This window comes from Crotalus tigris, unplaced genomic scaffold (assembly GCF_016545835.1).
Source record: "Crotalus tigris isolate CLP2741 ecotype Arizona unplaced genomic scaffold, ASM1654583v1 scf7180000017631.5181431, whole genome shotgun sequence".
Lineage (NCBI taxonomy): Eukaryota > Metazoa > Chordata > Lepidosauria > Squamata > Viperidae > Crotalus > Crotalus tigris.
This window is the reverse complement of record NW_024096525.1, coordinates 4975865-5001500: the sequence shown is the minus strand read 5'-3', so window position 1 is coordinate 5001500 and position 25636 is coordinate 4975865. Positions and strand designations below refer to the sequence as shown.

Here is a 25636-nt window from a genome sequence, read left to right as displayed (position 1 = left end):
GTGACTTCAGATCATTTTTCACACTTACAGCTGTTGCAGCATCTCCGTGGTCCCGTGATCAACATTTGGAAGCAATAGCAATACCACCTAGACTTATATGCCGCTTCACAGTGCTTTACAGCCCTCTCTAAGCGGTTACGGAGTCAGCATGTTGCCCTCAACAATCCGGGTCCTCATTTTACCGACCTCGGAAGGATGAAAGGCTGAGTCAACCTTGAGCCAGTGAGACTCGAACTGCTGGCAGTGGGCAAATTCAGCCTGCAAAACTGCATTCTAACCACTGTGCCACCAGGAAGGAAGGAAGGAAGGAAGGAAGGAAGGAAGGAAGGAAGGAAGGAAGGAAGGAAGGAAGGAAGGAAGGAAGGAAGGAAGGAAGGAAGGAAGGAAGGAAGGAAGGAAATAGGGAGAGAGGCAAAGCAATAGCACTTAGACTTATATACTGCTTCACAGTACTTTACAGCCCTCTCAAAGCAGTTTACAGAGTCAGCCTATTGCCCCCAATAATCTGGGTCTTCATTTTACTGACCTCAGAAGGCTGGAAGGCTGAGTCAACCTTGAGCTGGTCAGAATCAAACTCCTGGCTGTGAGCAGTGAGTTAGCCTGTAGTGCTGCATTCTGGGACAAAATGGGGAAAAACCCACTTAGCAATGGAAATTTTGGACGCAGTTGTGGGTGAGGATTACCTGTGTACAATGTAGTGGCATAAGCATATGGCCGACAACAGGGGTCTTCAAACTTGGCCCTTTGATGACTTGTGGACTTCAACTTCCAGTTGAAGTCCGCCAGTCATCAAAGGGCCAAGTTTGAAGACCCCCGGCCTACAGAGAGATGAAGTCTTATCTCTGGTCTACTCTGGTGTAGCTCTGTCGTTACTCCTACCATCAGGAATCTGACTTTCAACCTCCTTGTCAAAGATACCACTGCTCCGATGATCGCAACAGTCATTGTTGCAAAGAGCCATCGCTGCAAGACCACAAGACACCTTGCAAGTCTGCAAGATGTCTTGTTGCGTCCGACCGACGCTCTACTGCCAGATCTGGCAATTTGCATCGCTAATAGACGATCCGCTTCTCGAATAAGCTAAAAAGCCGAACAGGCAGTTGTTAAGCCTCTCCTCCCACTTCGATTCGATGAAGCAGCTTTTCAGCGTCACGTTGCCTCCGAGCATCCTAAGGACAAAGCTCTCCTCTGTTGCTTCCGTTCGTTCCAACCCCTTTCAAAATCGTGTCATGGCTACATCGGGTAGAACAAATGGAAGCCCGGAGCAAATCCAACCATTTAATTGGTTATCCATTCACATCAGGGTTCTCCCGCGGCAGTTGCTTTTCTGATAAAACAGCTTAACTGGACAATCAGATTAACAAGAATAAGAGAGTTGGAAGGGACCTTGGAGGTCATCTAGTCCAACCCCCTGCTCAAGCAGGAGACCCTATACCAGACACGTCAAACACAAGGCCCGGGGGCTGGATGCGGCCCACAAAGTGGTTTCATGTGGCCCGCGAAGCCATCCTGGAAACAGTGAGGGAACGCCCCCCTCTGCCTTGGCCCCGGCCCAGGCCGGCCGGGAACCAATGTACAATTTTGTGGTGGCCATCTATGCTGAAACGCATTCGGTCTTAGCTACACAAGGCTGTCTGGAAGCAGCGAGGAACCAGCCCCTGCTGTGTGGGCCCCGCCCCCTGGGTGCATGCTGGGGAGGGGTCACCCTTTGTGAGGAACTAAGAAATGCACCATCGCCTGGAAGTGGCCAGCAAATGGCCCTCGCCTACTTCACCTGTCCGGCTTGATGGGCTCCAGTGGAGGGGTTTCGGCACTTGCCCTAGTCCCACCCCCTTCTGCCAGAGACCCTCAGATCTGTCCCCCTCCTGCCCAGGCCCCCACAGGCAACCTTGACGTGAACGATTTAGAACTGGCCATGCCCACCCAGTAGGCCACACCCACTCTGTCCACACCCATCCACCCCCCCCCCAAGGGCAACTGCAATGCTGATGTGGCCCTCAATGAAATTGAGTTTGACACCCCTGCCCTAGACCATTTCAGACAAATGGTTGTCCAATTTCTTCTGAAAAACCTGCAGTGCTGGAGCATTCACAACTTCTGGAGGCAGGTTGTCCTCACCGTTAGGAAACTTCTCCTTAATTCCAGATCGCTTCTCTCCTTGATGAGTTTCCATCTATTGTTTCTTGTCCTGCTTTCTGGTGCTTTGGAAAATAAGTTGACCCTCTTTTCTTTCTGGCAGCCCCTCAAATATTGGACCATTCTATCATGTCACCCTAGTCCTTCTTTTCATTGAAGTTGTTGTTAGTTGCGAAGTCGTGTCCAACCCATCACGACCCCATGGACAACATCCTCCAGGCCTTCCTGTCCTCTGCCATCTTCTGGAGTCCATTGAAGTTCACGCCTACTGCTTCAAGGACTCCATCCAGCCACCTCATTCTCTGTTGTCCCCTTCTTCTCTTGCCCTCCATCTTTCCCAGCATTAGGCTCTTCTCCAGTGAGTCCTTCCTTCTCATTTGGTGGCCAAAGTACTTGAGTTTCAACTTCAGGATCTGGCCTTCTAAAGAGCAGTCAGGGTTGATCTCCTCTAGGACTGACTGGTTTGACCGCCTTGCAGTCCAGGGGACTTGCAGGAGTCTTCTCCAGCACCATAGTTCAAAGGCCTCCATTCTTTGGCGTTCAGCCTTTCTTATGGTCCAACTTTCACAGCCATACATTGCAACTGGAAAGCATAGCCTTGACTATACGTACTTTTGTTGGCAGGGTGACGTCTCTGCTTTTTAGTGTGCTGTCTAGATTTGCCACAGCTTTCCTCCCCAGGAGCAAGCGTCTTTTAATTTCTTGGCTGCAGTTTCCATCTGTGGTGATCTTGGAGCCCAGAAAGATAAAATCTATCACAGTGGTTCTCAACCTGTGGGTCGGGACCCCATTTGGGGTCAAACGACCATTTCACGGGGGTCGCCAAACAACGCAGTCCGCCATTTCCCCCCCCTTTTCCTTAGCTGTGCTACTCCCTTTTATTCTATTGGCTTTTGAAAGCCAATAGAATAGACTCTCTTGAATAGAGTCTAATTCTATTGGCTTTCAAAGCCAATAGGAATTGTCCAGGCTGTCTCTGCCCTGCTGAGCCCTCCAAAAGTCCCATTCTGCAAACGGTGCTGCGCCAGTTGAGTAGTCCTCGACTTACGACCGGTTGAGTAGTCCTTGACTTACGACCGGTTGGGGGTCGCGGCATTAAAAAGGTTGAGAACCACTGATCTATCACTATTCATTGAAGTAGAGAGACCTAATTCCTCAACAGATAGCTGCTGTAGTATTTAGTTAAGTTTCTTTTCCTCCCTCCCCAAAAAAACTATTGGGCAGAAAGGATATATTTAAATAAGCCCAGCGAGGATCAGGATTTCCAGCTCCTTTCCACCCTGCTAAAACATCATTCTTCTCTTTCTTTAAAATGTTTCTTTCCGTTCCTGCAAACCAGCTTGTCTGCCCTGAACCGTGTTAGTCTGGGGGCCGGCTCATCATCAGGCAGAGAGAGGTCAGCGGCCAGACCTGGCCTAGTGACTGAACCTCAGCAAAGTCAACAAGGCTGGCGGTTGCTTATAAATTCTCGGAAACCCGTCTCCGTAATTGCCAGAGTTCAGAAACAGAAGAACTTGGGAAAAGCCTGAGTAATGTTACACACGCAAGGAAAAGGGGGCTGTGGGAAATTGCTCCACCTGCCAAAATCCAGACGGCCAGAGGGCTTGTCGCGTTAGGGACGCCCTTCGACGGGGGTTCGGTTGCTGAGCAAGCCATTTTCACGGACGCTTTCCAAGGAGATCTCCCGTTTTCCTAATTCCCGACTATCACGGATGGGATCCTTAGCCTAAGGTTACTTTCCCTCTCTTGAATGGGTAAATGAATGGCTAGCGCAGGGGGCTCTTCAAACTTGGCCCTTTGATGACTTGTGGACTTCAACTCCCAGAATTCCTCAGCCAGGCACATGGAATTCTGGGAGTTGAAGTCCACAAGTCATCAAAGGGCCAAGTTTGAAGACCCCTGGGCTAGAGAAACGTGGATTGAGGCCAGCTCGCCTGACAGTGGTGTTACAGGAAGTGGAAACATCCTTCAAGAATTGGGAGGCTGCTACAAGCCGAGTGCTCGGCCCCGCCAAGAAACTGGTACAGCAGTCCTTGAGTTACAACGGTTTGTTTAGAGACCAAAGTTACAAGGGCACTAAAAAAAAAGGGACGTACGATCATTTTTCACACTCCAGACCACTGCAGCATCCCCAGCGTCACGTGATCAATATTCAAGATGCTTGGCAACCGGCTCGTATTTATGACGGTCGCTGCGTCCCGGGTGTGTGTGTGTGTGTGTGTGTGTGTCACATGATCCCTTTTTGCAACCTTCTGACAAGCAAAGTCAATGGGGAAGCCTGATTCACTTAACCACCAGGTTCCTAACTTAACAGCTTGCAGTGATTCACTTAACAACTGTGGTGAGAAAGGTAGTAAAATGGGGTAGAATTCTGCTTCGCTAAGCGGCAGAAATTTTGGGCTCAGTTGTGGTCGTAAGTCGAGGACCACCTGTATCAGGATTGTTTTATTATCGTTTCCTTTCTGTATCTGATGTTTCTGATCCTTCCTTGCTGCCTGGAATCCTCTGGCAAGGGGAGAGGGTGATGTCAATCAAAACCAACCAATCATGTCAAAGAAATCAGAAGGGAGTCACGTGATCCCCTTTTGCCAGCTTCTGACGAACAAAGTCAACGGGGAAGCCAGATTCGCTTAAGAACTGCGTTACTCACTTAAGAATTGCAGTGATTCACTTAACAACTGTGGCAAGCAAGGGGTTGTGATTCCTCGCCAGCCAGTGGACCTGGCAGCTGAGGAATCAGAGGAGGAGGAGGAAGGCTCTGAGGAGTCAGAGGAAGGCTCTGAGGAGCTCCAAGACTTACAGTCGGACAAGGAACCCGGCCCCTCTACTCACGCTCAGGCTGAGACACGGCTGTGCTGGGAGTGAGTTGGACAGTGATGAAGAATAGCTGGGACAAATCCCGGATGCACGAAGGCGCAGGCAAGAGAAGCGAGTAGGACAGAGGAATGCAATGGGGCGGCTCCAAAGGCAAAGGAGAAGGCATTAGGAAGCCACGCCTTAGCTGCATAATAAAAGGGAAGGTGTGGGAGGTGCTGGTTGCCAAAGGCAACCGTTCGTATTGAGGATCGAGTTTCTGTGGACTGTGTTTTGTTTGCCTTGGACATGGACTCAGGTCTGTGAATAATAAAAGGGGATTGGTTTTTTTCCTGCGGTTCCAGCCTGCTTTTTTGGAAGAGGGGTTTCTCCTTGTGAGCGTAACAAGGATTCACGTAGGCTGGGACAGAACAAAAGGTTGTAAAGTGGGACAAAATTCATTTAACAACTGCCTTTCTCAGCAGTGGAAATTTTGGGCTCAGCTGAGGTTGTAAGACGAGGACTACCTGAACTGTCTTTCCCATGTCTCTTCCTAAAAGCTGACCTGGCTCACCAACATACTAACGTCAGTCCTCATTTTATAACCGTTTAACAAAGTTATAGCAGCCTGGGGAAAAAACGACTCGAGATCAATTGGCAAAGTTACAACTCTCGCACCAGCCTCAGGCACACGATCACAACTTGTGCACTCAGCAACCGGCTCACGTTTGGGATGGCTGCAGTGTGTTGTGGTCCCAAGGTCACAATTTGTGACCTTCCCAGCCAGCAAGTGAAGTCAATTGGGGAAGCCGAATTCTCTTAACAACCACACGAGTCACTTAACAAACATGTGATTCACTTAACGACCACGGTGAAGGTGGTTATAAAGTTGAGTCCAGTCCCATGGCACATTTTATGGCCGCCCTGAAATTCTAGCCCCAACTGCGGTCGTTAAGCCGAGGACCACCAGTAGCAGAGGCAAATGAGGTCGAGCTTGCAGTTGCCTGCCCTGTTCCCTCTTTCTCCTCATTTGTGACCTTGGGTGCATTGTGTAGTACTTGTATTCACCAATTATTTCTTCTCTTTTTTTCTTTTGCTGGTTCTGGATGTGAAGAGTGCTATGCATTTAATCAAATGAAACCATTATTTTATCTTTATTTTTTTAGGTTTTTGATTTTCTGGGGAGACTTGAGTGGGAAGTTGATAAAATATTCACTCTCCATGGAGCGATGTCTGACTTTTTTGTAGGACAGGCTTAGGATACAGGAGGACCTGGACAGACTTGAACCCTGGGCGCTATCCAACAAAATGAAATCCAATGGTGAAAAAAGTAAGGTTCTACGTTTAGGCAAGAAAAACCAAATGTACAGGTATAGTATAGGGCAGAAATGTCAAACCCGCGATGTCACATGACATCGCACAACGTATCGGGACGGTTTTGCCATTGCCAGCAATGGGGTGGGCGCGGCTTCCATGTGACGCGTCTGGCCCGTGGGCCAGCAGTTTGACACCCCTGGTATAGGGGTACCTTGCTCAATAGTACCAACTGTGAAAGGGATCTCGGAGTCCTAATGGACAATCACTTAAATAGGAGCCAACCGTGTGCTGCAACTGCCTAAAAAGCCAACACAGTGCTCGGCTGCATTAACAGAGGGATAGAATCAAAATCACGTGAAATATTAATATCACTTTACAATGCCTTGGTAAGGCCACACGTGGAATACTGCATCCAGTTTTGGTCACCACGATGTAAAAAAGATGTTGAGACTCTAGAAAGAGTACAGAGAAGAGCAACAAAGATGATTAGGGGACTGGAGGCTAAAACATATAAGGAACGGTTGCTAGAATTGGGTATGTCTAGTTTAACAAAGAGAAGAACAAGGGGGGACATGATAGCAGTATTCCAATATCTCAGGGGCTGCCATAAAGAAGAGGGAGTCAAGCTATTCTCCAAAGCACCTGAAGGCAGGACAAGAAGCAAAGGATGGAAATTAATCAAGGAGAGAAACAACCTAGAACTAAGGAGAAACTTCCTGACAGAACAATTAACCAGTGGAACAACCTGCCTCCAGAAGTTGTGAATGCTCCAACACTGGAAGTCTTTAAGAAGAGACTGGACAGCCATTTGTCTGAAATGGTATAGGGTTTCCTGCCTGAGCAGGAAACTAGATGACCTCCAAGATCCCTTCCAACTTTATTATTATAACAATATTATTATTCTTACCTTTGGCTATGTCTGTTTGGCATTTAATAGTATGTTTGTTTGGTATTTCTTTGGCATCTCATGTGGATAATTACACTTTTAAAAAAAAAGAAAAGAAAATAAAAAGTTCATTGCAGCTCTTTTCAAACGGCCTGGTTTTATTAGAAGTCTGTCAGCCTTCAAAATAGAGGACCGCCTTCAAAAAGTTACATAATTCTCTAATATTTACAATATGGTATAGTATTATGCAATCTCCTATCCACAGTTAGGAAGAACTAACATAGACAGGTAGTTCTCAAGGTACAGCACTTCATTTAGCGAGTGAGTTACAACGGCGCTGAAAAAAGTGACTTACGACCATTTTTCACACTTACGACCATCACAGCACTCTCTGGGGATCACGTGATCAAAATTCAGGCACTTGGAAACTGACTCGTACTTATGACGGTGCCTGTGTCCCGGGGGTCACACGATCCCCTTCTGTGACCTTTCGACAAGCATAGTCAATGGGGGGGGGGAATCCAGATTCACTTAACAACGGTGTTACTACCTAACATCAGCAGTGATTTGCTTAACGACTGTGGCGTGAAAGGTCATAAAATGGGAGAAACCATAAACCGAGGACAGCCTGTATTAACAAGGATTCAGGGATTCCCTACTATGCTCTCTTCTTAGTACAGGTAGTCCTCAACATACGGCCACAACTGAGCCCAAAATTTCCGTTGCTAAGTGAGACATTTGTTAAGTGAGCTTTGCCCCCTTTTACGACCTTTCTCACCAGGGTTAAGCGGAACACTGCAGTTGATAAGTTAGTAAGCTGGCTGTTCAGCGAATCCGTCTTTCCCTTGTTGACTTCACGTGTTGGAAGGTCGCAAAAAGGGATCACGTGACCCCGGGAAGCTGCGACCGTCATAAATACGAACCAGGGATTTTGATCACGTGACCTTTAGGGCTGCTGCCACCGTCGTTAACTATGAAAAAAGGTCGTAAGTCACCTTTTTCACCGCCGCTGTAGCTTTGAACGGTCAGGAAACAAACTGTTGTAAGTTGAGGACGGCCTCGTAATGCAATTTGTGGCAGAAATAAATTAAAGGAAACATTAATTTCTATATTCAGTTTTTTTAAAATGATTCGTTAAACGAACTGGAAGCCCAGACTCTCTTCCACCTGCCAGATCGCAATTTTCCCTTCTTCCTTTCCGCCTCCACTCAAGACGTATCGATCCTCTGCGGAGCACAAGGACTTCACGACATCTGGGTGTCCGACCAGCTCTTTTTCCACCAGTCTCCTTTCCATATCCACCACGTAGACCTTCCCTTTGACCTTCCCTTGGGAGAGTCCTCGGCCACCGACCCACATCTGGAAAGGAAATAAAGCTTTTAGGACAGGGGTAGGCAACCTTGGCTCTTTTAGGACTCGTGGACTTCAACTCCCAGAATTCCTGAGCCAGCCATGCTGAGGGGACAGGGAGAGGTTTCCAAGCTGAGCCATGCTGGCTCAGGAATTCTGGGAGTTGAAGTCCACGAGTCAGAAAGCGGCCTAGGCCTAGGCCAGAGGTAGGCAACCTTGGCTCTTTTATGACTCGTGGACTTCAACTCCCAGAATTCCTGAGCCAGCCATGCTGAGGGGAAAGGGAGAGGTTTCCAAGCTGAGCCGTGCTGGCTCAGGAATTCTGGGAGTTGAAGTCCACCAGTCATAAAAGAGCCCAGGTTGCCTACCCTGTTTTAGGACATGCATCTAGTAGAGGCCTGGAAGGGAAAAGGAGGCGCATGAACTCGTCTGTTACACTTTTGGCATTGATTAAACTAAATGTTCTTTTTTTTTTTTTTTTTGCAACAAGCACACATGCTGGCTGGGGGACTCAGGGAGCTGAGATCCACACATCTTAAGAGTTGCCAGGTTTGAGAAACACCAGACTAGACAATTGGAGTGACGATGTTAGCTCATGCCCTCATATTAGATGTTCTCTAAAATGGGAAAAAAATATTTCAGGGTGTATTTCTGGTTTTACACCTGCTGGTATAAATGTAAGTAAAATGATCATTCACTGCCTCCTAGTGGTAAAGCCATGGATAAAGTCACAGTTACACAGAGCAGAGCAGAGCAGAAGTCTGGCCCCATAATAGGTGATTTATTAAATAAATCACATTAAATGTTCAGTTGGATTGCCGCTTTCTTCTAAACACTTCCTTCTCTCTTTGAGCCAGCTTTGAACAATTTTATCTTTATTAACCAATAAAATAGGCTGTAATTGGTCTACGAAAGCGGATTCTTGTCCAACCTGTCCTTTTGAACACTTAAGTCATCTGTACAGTTTTGAAAAAAAATCTGTCCTTTATTGATTTTTATAAATATTGAAGGTAGCAAATATATCTAGTACTCCTTCTTCCTCTTCTTTTTCCCACGACAACCCTGTGAGGTGGGTGGGGCTGAGAGAGAGTGAGTGACTGGCCCACCCAGCTGGCTTTCATGCCTAAGGCGGGACTAGAACTCACCGTCTCCTGGTGATTGGCCCAAAGTCACCCAACCAGCTTTCATGCCTAAGGCGGGACTAGAACTCACTGTCTCCTGGTGATTGGCCCAAAGTCACCCAGACAGCTTTCATGTCTAAGGCGGGACTAGAACTCACCGTCTCCTGGTGATTGGCCCAAAGTCACCCAACCAGCTTTCATGTCTAAGGCGGGACTAGAACTCACCGTCTCCTGGTGATTGGCCCAAAGTCACCCAGACAGCTTTCATGCCTAAGGCGGGACTAGAACTCACCGTCTCCTGGTGATTGGCCCAAAGTCACCTTGCTGGTTTTCACGGCGAAGGTGTGACTAAAACTCATGGTCTCCTGGTTTCTGTCCTGGTGTCTTAACCACTAGGACCAAACTGGCTCTCATTTTAAGCAAACAGATGGACTTGTGGTCACCCACAACACTCCCATTTTGGCCAAAATCACTACAAAAAGCCAGCAGAACCAAAACAAAAAAAAAAAACCTAGCAAGAAGAATTCCTACACACTTGGCGCACCTGACTTTTCACTTTGATCGCGCAGGTGATTTCTGAACAGTCTGACAGCTTCAGCTTCTGTAAGGGGGTTGAGAAATCCTCCATGTTCCAGATCAAGAGCTCACTGCTGCCGGACCACGAAGCCCACGCTTCATCCCGCTAAGGCCAAAATGGAAAAAAAGCAGGCAGCATCAGACAACCATGTCAAATAGAGCCGGGGTGGCACAGTGGTTAGATTGCAGTACTACAGGCTACTTTTGCTGACTGCCAGCAGTTTGGCAGTTTGATCCTGACCGGTTGACTCAGCTTTCCATCCTTCTGCTGCCCACAGCCAGCAGTTCGATCCTGACCGGCTCAAGGTTGACTCAGCTTTCCATCCTTCTGAGGCTGGTAAAATGAGGACCCAGATTGTTGGGGACAATAGGCTGACTCCATAAACCGCTTAAAGGGGGCTGTAAAGCACTGTGAAGCGGTATATAAGTCTAAATGCTATTGCTTTTCCTCCCTCCCTCCCTCCCTCCCTCCCTCCCTCCCTCCCTCCTTCCTTCCTTCCTTTGTGGCACAGTGGTTAGAATGCAGTTTTGCAGGCTGAGTCTGCCCACAGCCAGCAATTCGATGCTGACCGGCTCAAGGTTGACTCAGCCTTCCATCCTTCTGAGGTCGGTAAAATAAGGACCCAGATTGTTGGGGGCAAGAGGCTGACTCCGTAAACCGCTGAGAGAGGGCTGTAAAGCACTGTGAAGCGGCATATAAGTCTAGGTGGTATTGCTATTGCTTCCAAATGTTGATCACGGAACCAGGGAAATGCTGCAACAATTCTAAGTGTGAAAAATGATCAGAAGTCACTCTTTTTTAAATGCTGTTGTAACTTCGAACATTCACTAAATGAATGGGTGTAAGTCAAGGACAACCTGTAACAGGATCCCTGCACTCAGAAGAGACTGAAAAAAAGAAAAGGAAAGGGAGGAGAGGAGAGGGCGGAAAAGAAAAAAGCATGCCACTTACGCCCAGGTATATAAGTATATAAGTCTAAGTGCAAATCTAGACAGCATACTAAAAAGCAGAGACGTCACCCTGCCAACAAAAGTGCGTATAGTCAAGGCCATGGTTTTCCCAGTTGCAATATATGGCTGTGAAAGGTGGACCATAAGAAAGGCTGAGCGCCAAAGAATGGAGGCCTTTGAACTCTGGTGCTGGAGAAGACTCCTGCGAGTCCCTTGGACTGCAAGGCGATCAAACCGGTCAGTCCTAGAGGAGATCAACCCCGACTGCTCTTTAGAAGGCCAGATCCTGAAGTTGAACCTCAAGGACTTTGATCACCTAATGAGAAGGAAAGACTCACTGGAGAAGGGCCTAATGCTGGGAAAGATTGAGGGCAAGAGAAGAACAGGACGATAGAGAATGAGGTGGCTGGATGGAGTCCCTGAAGCAGTAGGTGTGAACTTAAATGGACTCCAGAAGATGGTAGAGGACAGGAAGGCCTGGAGGAACGTTGTCCATGGGGTCGCGATGGGTCGGACATGACTTTGCAACTAACAACAACAACAACAACAATAATAAAGTCTAAGAGCTCTTGCTAGTGCTATATTCCAGATTGTGGACTTTGCTTGAAGCTGCAACAGCCCATGTAGAATTACAAGTAGCCCTCGGCTTAAAATGATTCATTTAACGACCGTCCAAAGTTACAGCAGCACTGAAAAAAGTGGCTTGTCACACTTACAACCATTGCAGCATCCTCGTGGTCACGTGATCAAAATTTGGACGCTTGGCAACTGATTCACATTTATGACGGACGCATGTATGTATACCCTGGGGTCACGTGATCCCCTATTGCGACTTTCTGACGCACAAAGTCAACGGGGACAGCCAGATTCGCTGAATGCTATTAACTCAACTGCTGTCATGCCTCCATCTGACCCTGAATCTGCTGAGGAAAATGAGCTGGAACGGGACCCTGTAGAGGTCGAGGGAGAGGTGTCTGTGGCTTCAGAGGAATGTGGGGAAGAGCAGGCCGAGGCAGGCCAGGGCCCTTCAGCAGTGGGACAGGAGGAACAGGAGAGGCAGAGTTCAGGCAATGAGCAAGGGTCACCCCCTCCTGATCCTAGAGCATGGAGAGTGGAGAGAAGGAGGGAACAACGCAGGCAGGCTCAACTACTTGGGAGGAGAGTGTCCCGCCCCTCTCCACAAGGCACACCTGGAGACTGAGATTTAAGGAGACACTGTGGGAAGAGGCATTTGTCGGGAACAAACGCTGATTCCTTGGAGTGTTGTGGGTATTGTTGCTGATCTCTTGTTCTGTGACTTCTGTTTAGAAACCTAGAAATTGGATTGACTGACCACGTTACTTGAATATTTAAAGACCTCAGATTGTATTTTGGGATTCTCTCTTTTGAAAGCTGCTCAGGCAAGCTCGGATTCAAACAGACTCGTTAAGTTTGTGTTTTCTTCCTTGTTATCTCAATGGCCTTGAGTACTTTCTTATGCTAATCAGACTGTATTTGAACCTACTTCTAGCCAGAGTCGGCTGAAGGTGTGTGTGTGTGTGTGTGTGTGTGTTTTTGTTGGAGGCTTGTCAGCAAAAGTGGGAGCATTGGGGGAAAATTTGGAGCAATAAATTGTTGGAGGCTCGCCAGCAAAAGTGCGAGCATTGGCGGAAAATTTGGAGCAATAAATTGTTGGAGGCTTGCCAGCAAAAGTGGGAGCATTGGGGGAAAATTTGGAGCAATAAATTGTTGGAGGCTCGCCAGCAAAAGTGGGAGCATTGGGGGAAAATTTGGAGCAATAAAAGAACTGTTTGAACTGCCAGCTGACTGCATTGCCTCTGTGCTGTGCCCTGGGTCATCACAACTGCATTGATTCACTTAGCAACGGTGGCAAGAAAGGTCGTAAAATCGGGCAAAGTTCGCTTAACGGCTGTCTCGCTTAGCAACAAAAAAATATTGGCCTCGATTGCGGTCGTACGTTAAGGACGACCCATGCCACGCTAGGAACAGGTTACCTCAGGAAACAACTGGAAGCAGAGCAAAGGCGTCGGGAGTCCGGTGGGCACGTTCTGCAGCCTCAGCTTTTGGCGAACCAGCCCGTTTGTGGTGACCACAACGATGTCGTCTTGTATACCTTAAAGCAAACAGACAACACAAGAGTTTAGGGCTGGAAATAACCCCACCAAAACAGACGGTGACACAGGATGGCGGTGAAAAGCAAAAGGGCTCTAAGTGGTAAACATGGAATTAATCCCATCCGGTTAAATTCATGGGAATAAAACTGGGGGGGGGGCTGCATAGAGGAAATCTTAGGGCCATAACTGAGCCTGGAATTTATTTATTTATTTATGAGACTTATATACCGCTTTAAGTGCAAGCACTCTCTAAGCGGTGTACACCAGTAAGCAATGTATATATATATTTACATTGCCCCCAACAATCTGGGTCCTCATTTTACCTACCCCGGAAGGATGGAAGGCTGAGTCAACCTTGAGCCGGTGAGATTTGAACCGCTGACCTGCTGAACACAGTCAGCTCAAGTGGCCTGCAGTACTGCACTCTAACTGCTGCGCCACCTCCGCTCAATTGCAGTCGTAACTCGTGCTGGTTGTGAAGCGTGCTGTTATGTACTTGACCTGATTTTATTTTATTTTTCTCAGTGGTCGTTAAGCGAATCCATGGTCATTAAGTGAACCCACTGGCCGTAATGGGCATTCTAGATGGAAACCGGAAGTAAATGCCGGTTTCCAGCCAAAAAAAAAGTCACAAATCACATTCGTGTAACCATGGGATGCTGCAAACAGCTGTGACAGGTGGCAGGTTGCTAAGCAACCAAAATGCAATCATGTGACCCCGGGAGGGAAGGAGGGAGGGCCCTGGCCACCCGCACTTCAAATCCACCCGGGAGCCGTGCGGGAAACTCACAGCACCAAAGCCGGTTCTTGTAGAACTGAATTGAAGTCACCGTTTCGTAAGGCAGCTGGAATCGACGGTTCACTTTCAAAGTGCTGATGTTCCAAGCAATGACTGTGCCGTCCACGCTGCAGGAATACGCCTCGCTGCTCAAAGGGGTTAAGAGAATACACTTCTTACAAACCGATGCAAAAATCAGCACAAGTAGCCCTCCGGTGACGGCCAGAATGGAGCCTGTGCTAAGACGTGATAGTCGTAAATCACGTTCGCCTACAAGACCGACCCAATTTTAGGGCCGTTTTGAGGGGGTTGTGGTTTGCTTCAGGGAGGCTTTGCCAAAAACCCAGAAGTAAATGGAAGTTTTTGACAAAAAAACCGGCATGAAATGTTGTCACGGGACTGCAGGATGCCAGAAAAGAGCTGTAAATGTGAGCTGGTTGCAGAGGCACATGACCTCGGCGAGGGATCCATCAGAACCTTGAAACCAAGTCAGAAGTACCCCAGGAAGGTCAGTCATAACTCTGAACAGGCCCTAAGTGGCTGGTCATAAATCAAGGACTCGCTCTATGGCAGATCCAATCTCTACTGTTTCTTTAGACTAACACTGGAGGTCTTCCAAGAAGAGACTGGACAGCCACTTGTCTGAAATGGTATAGGGTCTCCTGCTTGAGCAGGGGGCTGGACTAGAAGACCTCCAAGGTCCCTTGTAGCTCTTCTGTTAGTCCAGTGGTTCTCAACCTGTGGGTCGGGACCCCATTCGGGGTCGAACGACCATTTCACGGGGGTCGCCAAACAACACAGTCCGCCATTTTTTCCCCCTTTTCCTTAGCTGTGCTACTCCCTTTTATTCTATTGGCTTTTGAAAGCCAATAGAATAGACTCTCTTGAATAGAGTCTAAATCTATTGGCTTTCAAAAGCCAATAGGAATTGTCCAGGCTGTCTCTGCCCTGCTGAGCCCGCCAAAAGTCCCATTCTGCAAACGGTAGTTGAGTAGTCCTTGACTTACGACCGGTTGAGTAGTCCTCAACTTACAACCGGTTGGGGGTCATGGCATTAAAAAGGTTGAGAACCACTGTGTTAGTCAATTCCCAAATAAGGTCTGCCTTAATTTTTGCTACAGGAAAGTTTAATGCAGGGGTCCCCAACCTGCTAGTGCCGTCCTGAGCATCCCACTGGTGCTAGCACCACCCCAAGCATCCCGACGGCACTAGCATCACCTGCCCCAGAGCATCCCACCGGTATTAGCGCCAGCCCATTTGCAGCACTCGCGCCCATGCAGCCGTTTGCGTGTGCACATGCGCTCGCGTGTGGCTCATTTGTGCGCATGTGCATGAGGGTTATTTTTACATGAGTGTGCATTTGCACACACGCACATAGCAGTGCCTGCCTCCCTTTGCGGGCTGGGTTGGAGACCTTTCATTTTTTTAGCATTCGTTGGAAGATCTTTCAGCGGGAAATTATCCCACTGGAAAGTTAGTCCCCAGGCCGTCTGCACCTGGGAGCTAAACCGGTCCTTGCCCAATTGTGGACTTTCCAGATCAGCTCTTCCTATCACTGCCTCCTCCCGAAGTTCTTTCTCTGGATTTTTAATAAGGGACACACACACACACACGCACACCTCCACCCACCTGGGGAGGCTCTCTCTGTTATCCACCACGATGTCCACAATTTCAAAGCGATGGTCGTTCAGCTGCTTATTGCAAGACATGCTGTGAGTGTTGATCAAATAAATGACGGAATCTGCAGAGCCGATCCAAACTTGACTTTGTTCTGCCATGATCATACATTTCTGAGGAAAGGAAAGGAAAGGAAAGGAAGGGAAGGGAAGGGAAGGGAAGGGAAGGGAAGGAAGGAAGGGAGAGAGAGAGAGAGAGACAGAGACAGAAAGAAAAGAAAGAGGAAAGAAAGAAAAAAGAAAGAGGAAGGAAGGAAAGAAGGAAGGAAGGAAAAGGAAAGAAAGAAAGAGAGAGAGAGAGAAAGAAAGAAAGAAAGAAAGAAAGAAAGAAAGAAAGAAAGAAAGAAAGAAAGAGGAAAGAAAAGGAAAGAAAGAAAGAGGAAGGAAAGAAAGAAAGAAAGAAAGAAAGAAAGAAAGAAAGAAAGAAAGAAAGAAAGAAAGGAAGGAAGGAAGGAGAGAGGGAGAGAAAGGAAGGAAAGAAAGACAGAAAGAAAGAAAGAAAAAGAAAGAAAGAAAGAAAGAAAGAAAGAAAGAAAGAAAGAAGGGGAAGGAAGGAAGGAAGGGAAAGGAAAGGAGGAAGGAAGGAAGGAAGGAAGGAAGGAAGGAAGGAAGGAAGGAAGGAAGGAAGGAAGGACCAGCCATGTAATGCAAAACTTCTCAAGAATCTACTGTATGTTACTTTTTCCATCTTTTATTTACTAAAAATCTACTTGTATATGGGGAATATTAATTATTTCAGTATATTAGTTTATTAATTACATTAGTTAATTATATGGCCAACCAACTCAGACACAGTTCCCAGAGGCAGGCGGGATACATCATTAGTGACTACATAACAGTTACTAAAATATATTATATATTAAACTAGGTCAAAGCTTGGGATAATAGGAGCAAGGTTATAAAGTAGGAGTCAGTGACTAATTGGGATCGATAGCTATAAATTGCAGGTACTGCACAAACACAACCTCTGTACCTTATACAGTGTCATTTACAGCTTACAGAAACCAATCAACAATTCTTCAGCAGCTAATCTTCCTAAGATAAAAAGTGAAGTGCTCTCCAGAACAGAAACGTCTACTCATTAGGAGCAGCACCTGTTAATTGCTTTAATATGCAGTCTTTTAGGGAGGGAGATCCCCAAAACAAACATGGCTTTCTTCAAAAGGAGAGGCTGGAAAAGGACACCTGGTCCAGGGTCAAGTGGTTTTGCTTGTTTAATGACATGGTCCTTCCTCTCCTGGGTCATGAAACAAGGAAGACCACCTTAAGGAAAAACACATTCACCAGCAAATTCCCTGCCTACCCCTGAGTTTTGCTAGCAATCAGCAACCTACTTTCAACTTAAGGAGTTGTAATACTAGTACACGGGTCGGCAACCCACGGCTCCAGAGCCGCATGTGGCTCTTTGAGCCTTCTCCTGCAGCTCCTAGCCTCCCCTGCCATTTGCAGAAAGACTGAGACAGAGAGAAGCACTTGCGCTTCCCTTCTCTCTCTCTCTCTCTCTCTGTGTGTGTGTGTGTGTGTGTGTAAAGAAGAGAGTGGCCTCACGCTGTCCTCCAACAAGCTGACAAGCTTATTGGGCGGGGCTCCTGCCTTTGCTGTGTCTCAGCAGGAAGCAGGAAGCAGCCGGAACCAGGAAGCAGCAGCTCTCTGTCTATCTCTGTCTGAGAGAGAGAGAGAGAGAGAGAGAGAGAGAGAGAGAGAGAGAGAGAGAGAGAGAGAGAGAGAGAGAGAGAGAGAGAACTCATGCAGCAGCCTTTATTTCTTTTTAATTAAACTCTTCAATCAAACTCCCTGACTCTTATGCGCGTACACACACACAAGTTTTGTAGCTCCCAGTGTTTTCTCTGGGAAATAGGTCCAAGTGGCTCTTTTGAGTGTTTAAGATTGCCAACTCCTGGTCTACCATGTTTCCCAACATCAGAAACTCTAAGATGTATGGATTTCAACTCTCAAAATTGCCCAGCCAACCAGCCGGCTGGGACATTTTGAGAGTTGAAGTCCACATATCTTAAAGTTGCTGAGGTTGAGAGACACAGTACTATGAATAAACAGGCCAATGTGAAGGGCCCAAAGCCTTGTCTGCTAAAACAAATGAAAACACATTAAAACAGGACGGGAGACTTGAGAAGTTTGAAAGCTGTCTAAGTCCCAAAGGTGTTTTTTTTTCAAAAGGCAACTGGACTTTTGTTTTTTTCTTGAAGACGTTTCGCTTCTCATCCAAGAAGCTTCTTCACGTTCATGATGAAGTTCAGTTCTTCAGAACTGAAGAAGCTTCTACGATGGGAAACAAAACCTCTTCAAGGAAAAATAAAGAAAGTCTGGTTGCCTTTTGGAAAAACGCCTTTGGGACAACCGTAACCCGGATGGCCAAGAACCTCCACAGACTTGGAAAGATGTCTAAGAATGATTTGAAAACTTCCGTGATCGTTCCATCGTCAACGTCACCTACCAGCTTAGCGCTCCCCACTTTGAAAGAATGCTGCAGAGACCACGAGGATGCATCGAAGACCACCACTTTCCCTCCGTTCAAAGCGCACCACAGTTTTGGATGGGCATCTCCGAGTTTTTCTGTGGATTCAAGCTGGCCTAAAGATGGGAGAATGTTTATGTTAAATACTTGGAATCGGAACGATATCCTCAAGATTTTCAGTAGCCAAGAACGCTCTGCTGTCAACCTCCTTGGTCCAGTCTGCAGGACGGGCAACCGAGAGGGACTGTAGCAACACGTGTGATGTGGCAACAAGAAATGCTACTGAATAGGGTTGGAAGGGACCTTTGAGGTCTTCTAGTCCAACCCTCTGCTGAAGCAGGAGATCTTACAGCAGTCTAGTCAAGTGGCTGTCCAGTCTCTTCTTGAAAACCTCCAGTGATGGGGTCAACGCTACTAACATCGGATGTTCTTGCGTTGACAACAGATGGAAATGCAGCCATGTTTCTCTTTCACTTTTAGAGTTAGTTGATGCTGGAAGGGGGGATTTGGATGAGAGTCCAGTTACTCGTAACAATAATAACTCAGCCATGGGAACCCAAGGTCATTGGGCCCAGAGTTGATAAAACTTTGGCGGGTTGGAGAGCTGGGGAGAAAGCCCATGCTTCAAGCTAATTGGGAAATGTGATTTATGACTGTTAATTGGAGGAGGGAATTGTGCGTTGCTACTTTGTGCCCAGGGGAGGGGAATTCAGTCTTTGGCTTTCACTATGCAGTGCCGATACTTTGTTTCTCGAATAAAAGATTCTTTAAGGTAAATAGTGCCTCAAAGTTCTTTTGAAGAGTTTCATCTGTCGGAACCATGACAGACGGAGCACCCAGAATTTCTGAAGGCAAGCTATTCCATTGGTTGATTGTTCTCACCTAGGAAATTTCTCCTAAGTTCTAGGTTGCTTCTCTTTTTAATGATCTTCCACCTGTCATTTCTTGTCCTGCCCTCAGGTGCTTTGGAGAACTTCTTCTCTACTCACTCCTTCATTGTGATGTCATTTGCTGAATATCTTCTCATGTTTATAAAGAGAGATCTTGGATTCTGAACAGATCCCACAACACTTCAGGGAAGAGCGATGGCCCAATCTCTCTCTGAGCCATGAAACTGGATGGGTTTAGGCATGCATTTGTCTAAACCCTTGTTTGAGATGCTGTATATTCCCATTTTAATGAACGTAGGAAGTGGGACAGGTACGTCATGAGGTGAGACCACCTTCAGTTCCATACCTGGTGTATAGAGCAAGACTTCCACTGCTTGTGGGAATGTTTCGCCAGCTGATGGGTTGATCTTGTGCTTTAGTGTTTCAGTCGTTGTTTTGGGGACCATCATGGGCACTGGACAAAGAGAAGACATGTATTTTTAAAAATGCTTATAGGGCCAAAAGGAAAAACTGACAGATGGGATACCGTGTTTCCCCCAAAATATGACCAGGTCTTTTTTTTTTTTTTTAGGCTCCAAAAGAGGCAACAGGTCTTATTTTTGGGGTAGGCCTTACCTCACCTCCGGCACCGACAGCCCCACCCAGCTGGTCCGCTTCTTCTGGGGCCAAAGTTCTGCAGCTGCATTCGGGCCTGGATTTTGCAGTCAGGCCTTTCCAGAAGGCCTAAGCAGCCGAGTACCGAGCTATGGATTCAATTCATAGCTTGGTGCTCGGCTGCAGATCTCTTGCAGAACCGAGCCACAGATTCAACCCATAGCTCGGTTCTTGGCTGCAGAGGCCTTCCGGAAAGGACTCTGACAGAGAAATGCAGGCCTGGTTGCAGAAGAGGCCTCAGAAGAAGAAGGAGTGGGCCAGTGAGGAGAGGCCTGGCTACGAGGGCAGGTGGGGCAGCTCTACATCCTCACACCCCCACCCTAGCTTGATTTTTAGGTATGTGTCTCACCCCAAAACTAGGGCTTATTTTGGGGGTAGGTCTTATATTAGGTCCACTTCCAAAAATTAAGCTACGGCTTATTGATGGTGTAGGCCTTACTTTCAGAGAAACACAGTAATCAGGGAGGAAAGGCAAGCTCTTCACAGAGAAAGCCATAGGAATGGTCTACAGCAGTTCTTGGTATCATCATCATCATCATCATCATCATCATAGTAAAGTTGGAAAGGACCTTAGAGGTCATCTAGTCCAACCCCCTGCTTAGGCAGGAAACCCTATACCATTTCAGACAAATGGCTGTCCAGTCTCTTCTTGAAAACTTCCAGTGTTGAAGCATTCACTGCTTCTGGAGGCAGGTTGTTCCACTGGTTAATTGTTCTCACTGTTAGGAAGTTTCTCCTTAGTTCTACGTTGCTTCTCTCCTTGATTAGTTTCCATCCGTTGCTTCTTGTCCTGCCTTCAGGCACTTTGGAGAATAGCTTCTCCCTCTTCTTTGTGGCAGCCCCTGAGATACTGGAACACTGCTATCATGTCCCCCCCTCGTCCTTCTCTTCATTAAACTAGACATACCCAATTCAAGCAACCGTTCCTTATATGTTTCAGCCTAGTCCCCTAATCATCTTTGTTGCTCTTCTCTGTACTCTTTCTAGAGTCTCAACATCTTTTTTACATCACGGTGACCAAAACTGGATGCAGTATTCCAAGTGTGGCCTTACCAAGGCATTGTGGAGTGTATTAACACTTCACGTGATCTTGATTCTATTCCTCTGTTAATGCAGCCTAGCACTGCGTTGGCCTTTTTGGCAGCTTTTTGGCATATTTAGGTGATTGTCCACTAGGACTCCGAGGTCCCTCTCATAGTTACTACTATTGAGCAAGGTACCCCCTATACTATACCTGTACATTTGGTTTTTCTTGCCTAAATGTAGGCAAGAAAAATTGCTTTTTTCACCACTGAATTTCATTTTGTTAGATAGCGCCCAGTGTTCAAGTCTGTCCAGATCCTCCTGTATGCTAAGCCTGTCTTCTGGAGTGTTGGCTATTCCTGCCAGCTTGGTGTCATCTGCAAATTTGATGAGTTCCCCATCTATCCCCTCGTCCAGATCGTTGATATAGATGTTGAAGAGCACTGGGCACCCCACTACACACTTCCCTCCATGTAGATGCGGTTCCACTGAGGACCACCCGCTGAGTACGGCCGGTCAGCCAGCTACGGATCCATCTGGTGGTGATGCTGTCTACCCCACATTTTTCTATCTTGTCAGAGATAGAAAGATCCATCAGCTCACCTTCGTTCTTCATCCTGTCAAAGTAAGAGAGCTTCGAAGCTGCATAGATTACTTTGGATGACTGCAGGGAGCCTACCACGGCATCCATCAGAAGAACGTTGGTAAGGGCTTGCTGAAGATACTGTGGATCCTGAAAGAGAGAGGGGTGGGACGTTGAGGAGAAGCACCCCGACTGCAGCTTGTACATGATACGCATACGAGATCCCACCTTTTACATTTTCCCCAATGTCTACTGGGGGGGGGTCACGTATGGGCCTCTTGATGGAATATCCTGTATGTCAAGAATCCAAACATGAATGCAGAATTTTAGATTTTATTCCTTAAACTAGAACTCTTCGTTCTTGGCCAGAGGAAGCCCGTGTCTGGGGTCCCGGAAGGGATTGATTCAGTTAAAATCCAGGGGGTTGGACTAGAAGACCTCCAAGGCCCCTTCCAACTCTTTTATTTTGTTATTCTTTAATTCTTTGGATCCTTAAAGACTAATCAATATAATTGGCTAATAAAGCCGAAGGAGATGCTTGGAACAAATCCAGGCAGATAAAATGATTGGCATCTTTGAAGAAAATTATTTGACTATTCTTTAGAAAATTGAACAGCTAGAAACTATCTACTCTGCTCTTGCTATCCTTCCCTTTTTTTTTCCTTTTTTTTTGGTTACATCTTTGGAGTATTATTCATCTACAAAGCCAGTTTTGTCCAGCTATGGTTCTGATGTTACTTAGGGTGGGTCATAATAAAACCAGACCAAGGAACACAAATGCCGCAAGTAAGAAAAAATTGGCAGAATTGAACAAATTGTTTGAACCATAGCAGGGAAGACGTTGAGCTTCATTAAAATGGAAGCCTGGATGAAAGTTGCTTTGCTTGCGCAATTATTAATCTTGCCATCTGGAAAAGGCACATGCTAGGCTGCATTAACAGAGGGACAGAATCAAGATCACGTGAAGTGTTAATACCACTTTACAAGGCCTTGGTAATGCCACACTTGGAATACAGTCACCACGATGTAAAAAAGATGTTGAGACTCTAGAAAGAGTGCAGAGAAGAGCAACAAAGAGGATTAGAGGACTGGAGGCTAAAACATATAAGGAACGGTTGCTAGAATTGGGTATGTCTAGTTTAACGAAGAGAAGGACAAGGGGGGACATGATAGCAGTATTCCAATATCTCAGGGGCTGCCATAAAGAAGAGGGAATTAAGCTATTTTCCAAAGCACCTGAAGGCAGGACAAGAAGCAACGGGTGGAAACTAATCAAGGAGAGAAGCAACCTAGAACTAAGGAGAAACTTCCTGACAGTTAGAACAATTAACCAGTGGAACAACCTGCCTCCAGAAGCGGTGAATGCTCCAACACTGGAAGTTTTTAAGAAGAGACTGGACAGCCATTTGTCTGAAATGGTATATGGTTTCCTGCCTGAGCAGGGGGTTGGACTAAACGACCTCCAAGGTCATATTTATTATATTATTATTGTTGTTGTTGTTGTTGTTGTTGTTGTTTGAACCCCAGCAGGGAAGACGTTGAGCTTAATTAAAATGGAAGTCTGGATGAAAGTTGCTTTGCTTTGCTCAGTTATTAATCTTGCCATCTGAAAAGGCACATTAAATACGAATCTGAGAACCTGAACAATTGTAGAAGGAGAGCCCTGTTGTTAACCAACGTTAACATCCCCAAACCTTATGGTCATCTGCCATTTTCTTCCCAGCGCACATCTCTTTCACCATCAAGTGCCAAAGATCGCACTCAGACTTCAGATTGGCTTCAAAAACGTCCTTTTTGTACTTCATTTTTATCTTCAGCGTAGGAATCTTGAGGAGCAGAAAAGTAACGCTGGAGTTTTTTACTTCCTACAACGGGACGGAGAAAAAGAAGAGCTGAAGAAGCCCAATGAGGCAACAAACAGTTCTGTTTTCATCTTTTTTCTCGTGGCCCCTTCCTTCCCCCCCAAAATTCTCATGGGGCAGACAGGGTAAACTGTGGGCTCTTCCAGACGTTTTTGCTATCAATGTTACACCCTGGATTGCATACGCGTGTCAATATACAGATAATCCTTGACTTACAACCAGTGCTTTTTTTCTAAAAAAAAAAAAGGTGTCGGAACTCACACACGTCATACAACCCACCTTGCCTACCCTATAAGGTTCCATCCAAAAAAGGTGCCGGAACTCCGTTCTGGGCATTCTATGACAAAAAAAGCCCTGCTTACAACCATTCGTTTAGTGACTGTTTGAAGTTACCACGGCTCTGGAAAAAGTGGCTATGGGGATTCTGCAACAGTTGTAGTACAGTAGTGGCCAAAACTGTGGAAACCTTTTGGGAAAAGTGTATTTTTGGAGGTTTGATGGCTAATACCACCACTTTTGGGGGGAATAATACCATAAAATTATATATCAACGGAAAGATAATTTAATCAAGGATGTAATGCCACAAAGATTGTTCAATTATCTGTACCGTATTCTATGAAAAGTTATAGCCAAATAACCAGGAAATGGAAGCACAACTTGCTTAGGTGGATGTCAGGTAGCTTTCCTTCCTCTGATTGTAGCTAATGAGCATGAGTGTTTAGAGAGCCAATCGGGTGTCATCCTGTTTTGGCAATGAGCCAATCAGATCACAGTAGGATTCGGTGATTGATGTCATGTATTGAAGCTGAGAGGAGGACATTTGTCAGTGTGTTATGTGATCACTATCAAGTTGGTTGGGTTTTTTTGTGTTCTTTCATTGAGTGAGCTTGTAAAACGTAATAAAATTAAAGTCATGGTGCAAAGAGTTGACTTAGTCACCCAGAAAGCGATGTAAAATAGAATTATTAAGTGAACAAGGCTACAATTATAAAGAAATGAGAAGCAAAATGGGTGGAAATCTAACCAAAAGTGGCATTTTTACTGCATACTTTTCCCAAAAGTTTTCCACAATTTTGACCACTACTGTAAAGTAGGATTGTGACAGCACCAGTCTCTGGTTACATTCTTACATCCTAGGTGGTCATTAAGAGTCAACGACAACTTAACTGGCACATAAGTAATCCCATATATAAAATAGTATATTCTAAAAGTTTAATTCTATACCTACGCATGTTGCAGACAAATGACTTCAGTTAAGTCTAACAACTACATTGGCAGATACAAGATACAATTTTGGCCACTACCGTTAAGTGTGAAAATCTGTCATAAATCACTTTTTTCAGTGCCCTTGTAACTTTGAACGGTCACCGAAGGAACTGTTGTTAAGTCTGTACTTTTGGGGGAGGCTCACCTCTATATCTCTGAACGCTGCGATGTCTTGATAGCCGGGACAGGCTCCTTCCGTCAACAGGAACAGGCGCTTCGGTGTCAGTGCGATTTTCCCAACTCCTTTGTTAGTTTTTACTGAGCTGGATAACTTATAAACACACTCGTTTTTGTCCAGGTGTTCTATTACTCGCGGAGGCAGGTTCACATCTTGGGCTTCTGCTTCTGTTTCCTTCCAATAGGTATAAAAGTCTTTAAATGTTTCCGGGTCAATTTGTTTTTGCTGCCCTTAAAAATGAACAAAATGTTTATTTACCGTAAGGAATATTTCTAGATGTCCTGTACATCAAATGCTCCAAAGAGAGGAAAAGCTGCCCAGTATAATTTTAAGGTATAGGTTCTCCTGCTTGAGCAGGGGGCTGGACTAGAAGACCTCCAAGGTCCCTTCCAGCTCTGTTCTGTTCTATTCTATTCTATTCTATTCTATTCTATTCTATTCTATTCTATTCTATTCTTCCATTCCACTCCACTCCATATTTTCTATTCTATTCTATTCTTCCATTCCACTCCACTCCATATATTCTATTCTATTCTATTCTATTTATTCTATTCTATTCTATTCCATATTTTCTATTCTATTCTTTATTCTATTCTATTCTATTCTTCCATTCCATTCCACTCCACTCCATATATTCTATTCTATTCTATTCTATTCTATTCTATTCTGTTCTATTCTATTCTTCCATTCTACTCCACTCCACTCCACTCCATATTTTCTATTCTATTCTATTCTATTCTATTCTATTCTATTCTATTCTGTTCTTCCATTCCACTCCACTCCACTCCATATTTTCTATTCTATTCTATTCTATTCTATTCTATTCTATTCTATTCTATTCTATTCTATTCTATTCTATTCTATTCTACTCTACTCTACTCTATTCTATTCTACTTGGCCCTCAAGATACTGTATTATAGGTAGTCCTTGACTTCTGACCATAACAGAGCCTGCAAATTTGATCATCAATTTTTGACAGTCATAAAAGCGGGTCACCACGTAACCGTGG

At 45.9% G+C, this 25636-nt stretch overlaps 1 protein-coding gene across 2 annotated transcripts in view; it reads right to left on the bottom strand.

Moving 5' to 3' along the window:
• Positions 1-7614: 7614 nt before the first annotated feature.
• The window catches only part of DENND3 (DENN domain containing 3), a 57621-nt gene continuing 39599 nt past the window's right edge, over positions 7615-25636 (bottom strand). Inside the window, exons 14-23 of one of the 2 annotated variants that reach the window (XM_039334579.1) lie at positions 24595-24857; positions 23016-23186; positions 21342-21471; positions 19408-19515; positions 18151-18287; positions 15652-15812; positions 14035-14168; positions 13125-13243; positions 10148-10285; positions 7615-8491 (exon numbers count right to left, since the gene is read on the bottom strand). In XM_039334579.1, the coding sequence (XP_039190513.1) occupies positions 8267-8491; positions 10148-10285; positions 13125-13243; positions 14035-14168; positions 15652-15812; positions 18151-18287; positions 19408-19515; positions 21342-21471; positions 23016-23186; positions 24595-24857 (1586 nt within the window). In that variant the 3' untranslated portion in view covers positions 7615-8266. Of the gene's footprint in view, positions 8492-10147; positions 10286-13124; positions 13244-14034; positions 14169-15651; positions 15813-16273; positions 17363-18150; positions 18288-19407; positions 19516-21341; positions 21472-23015; positions 23187-24594; positions 24858-25636 lie in introns of those variants that run through there. The other variant, XM_039334580.1, reaches the window with a different exon arrangement.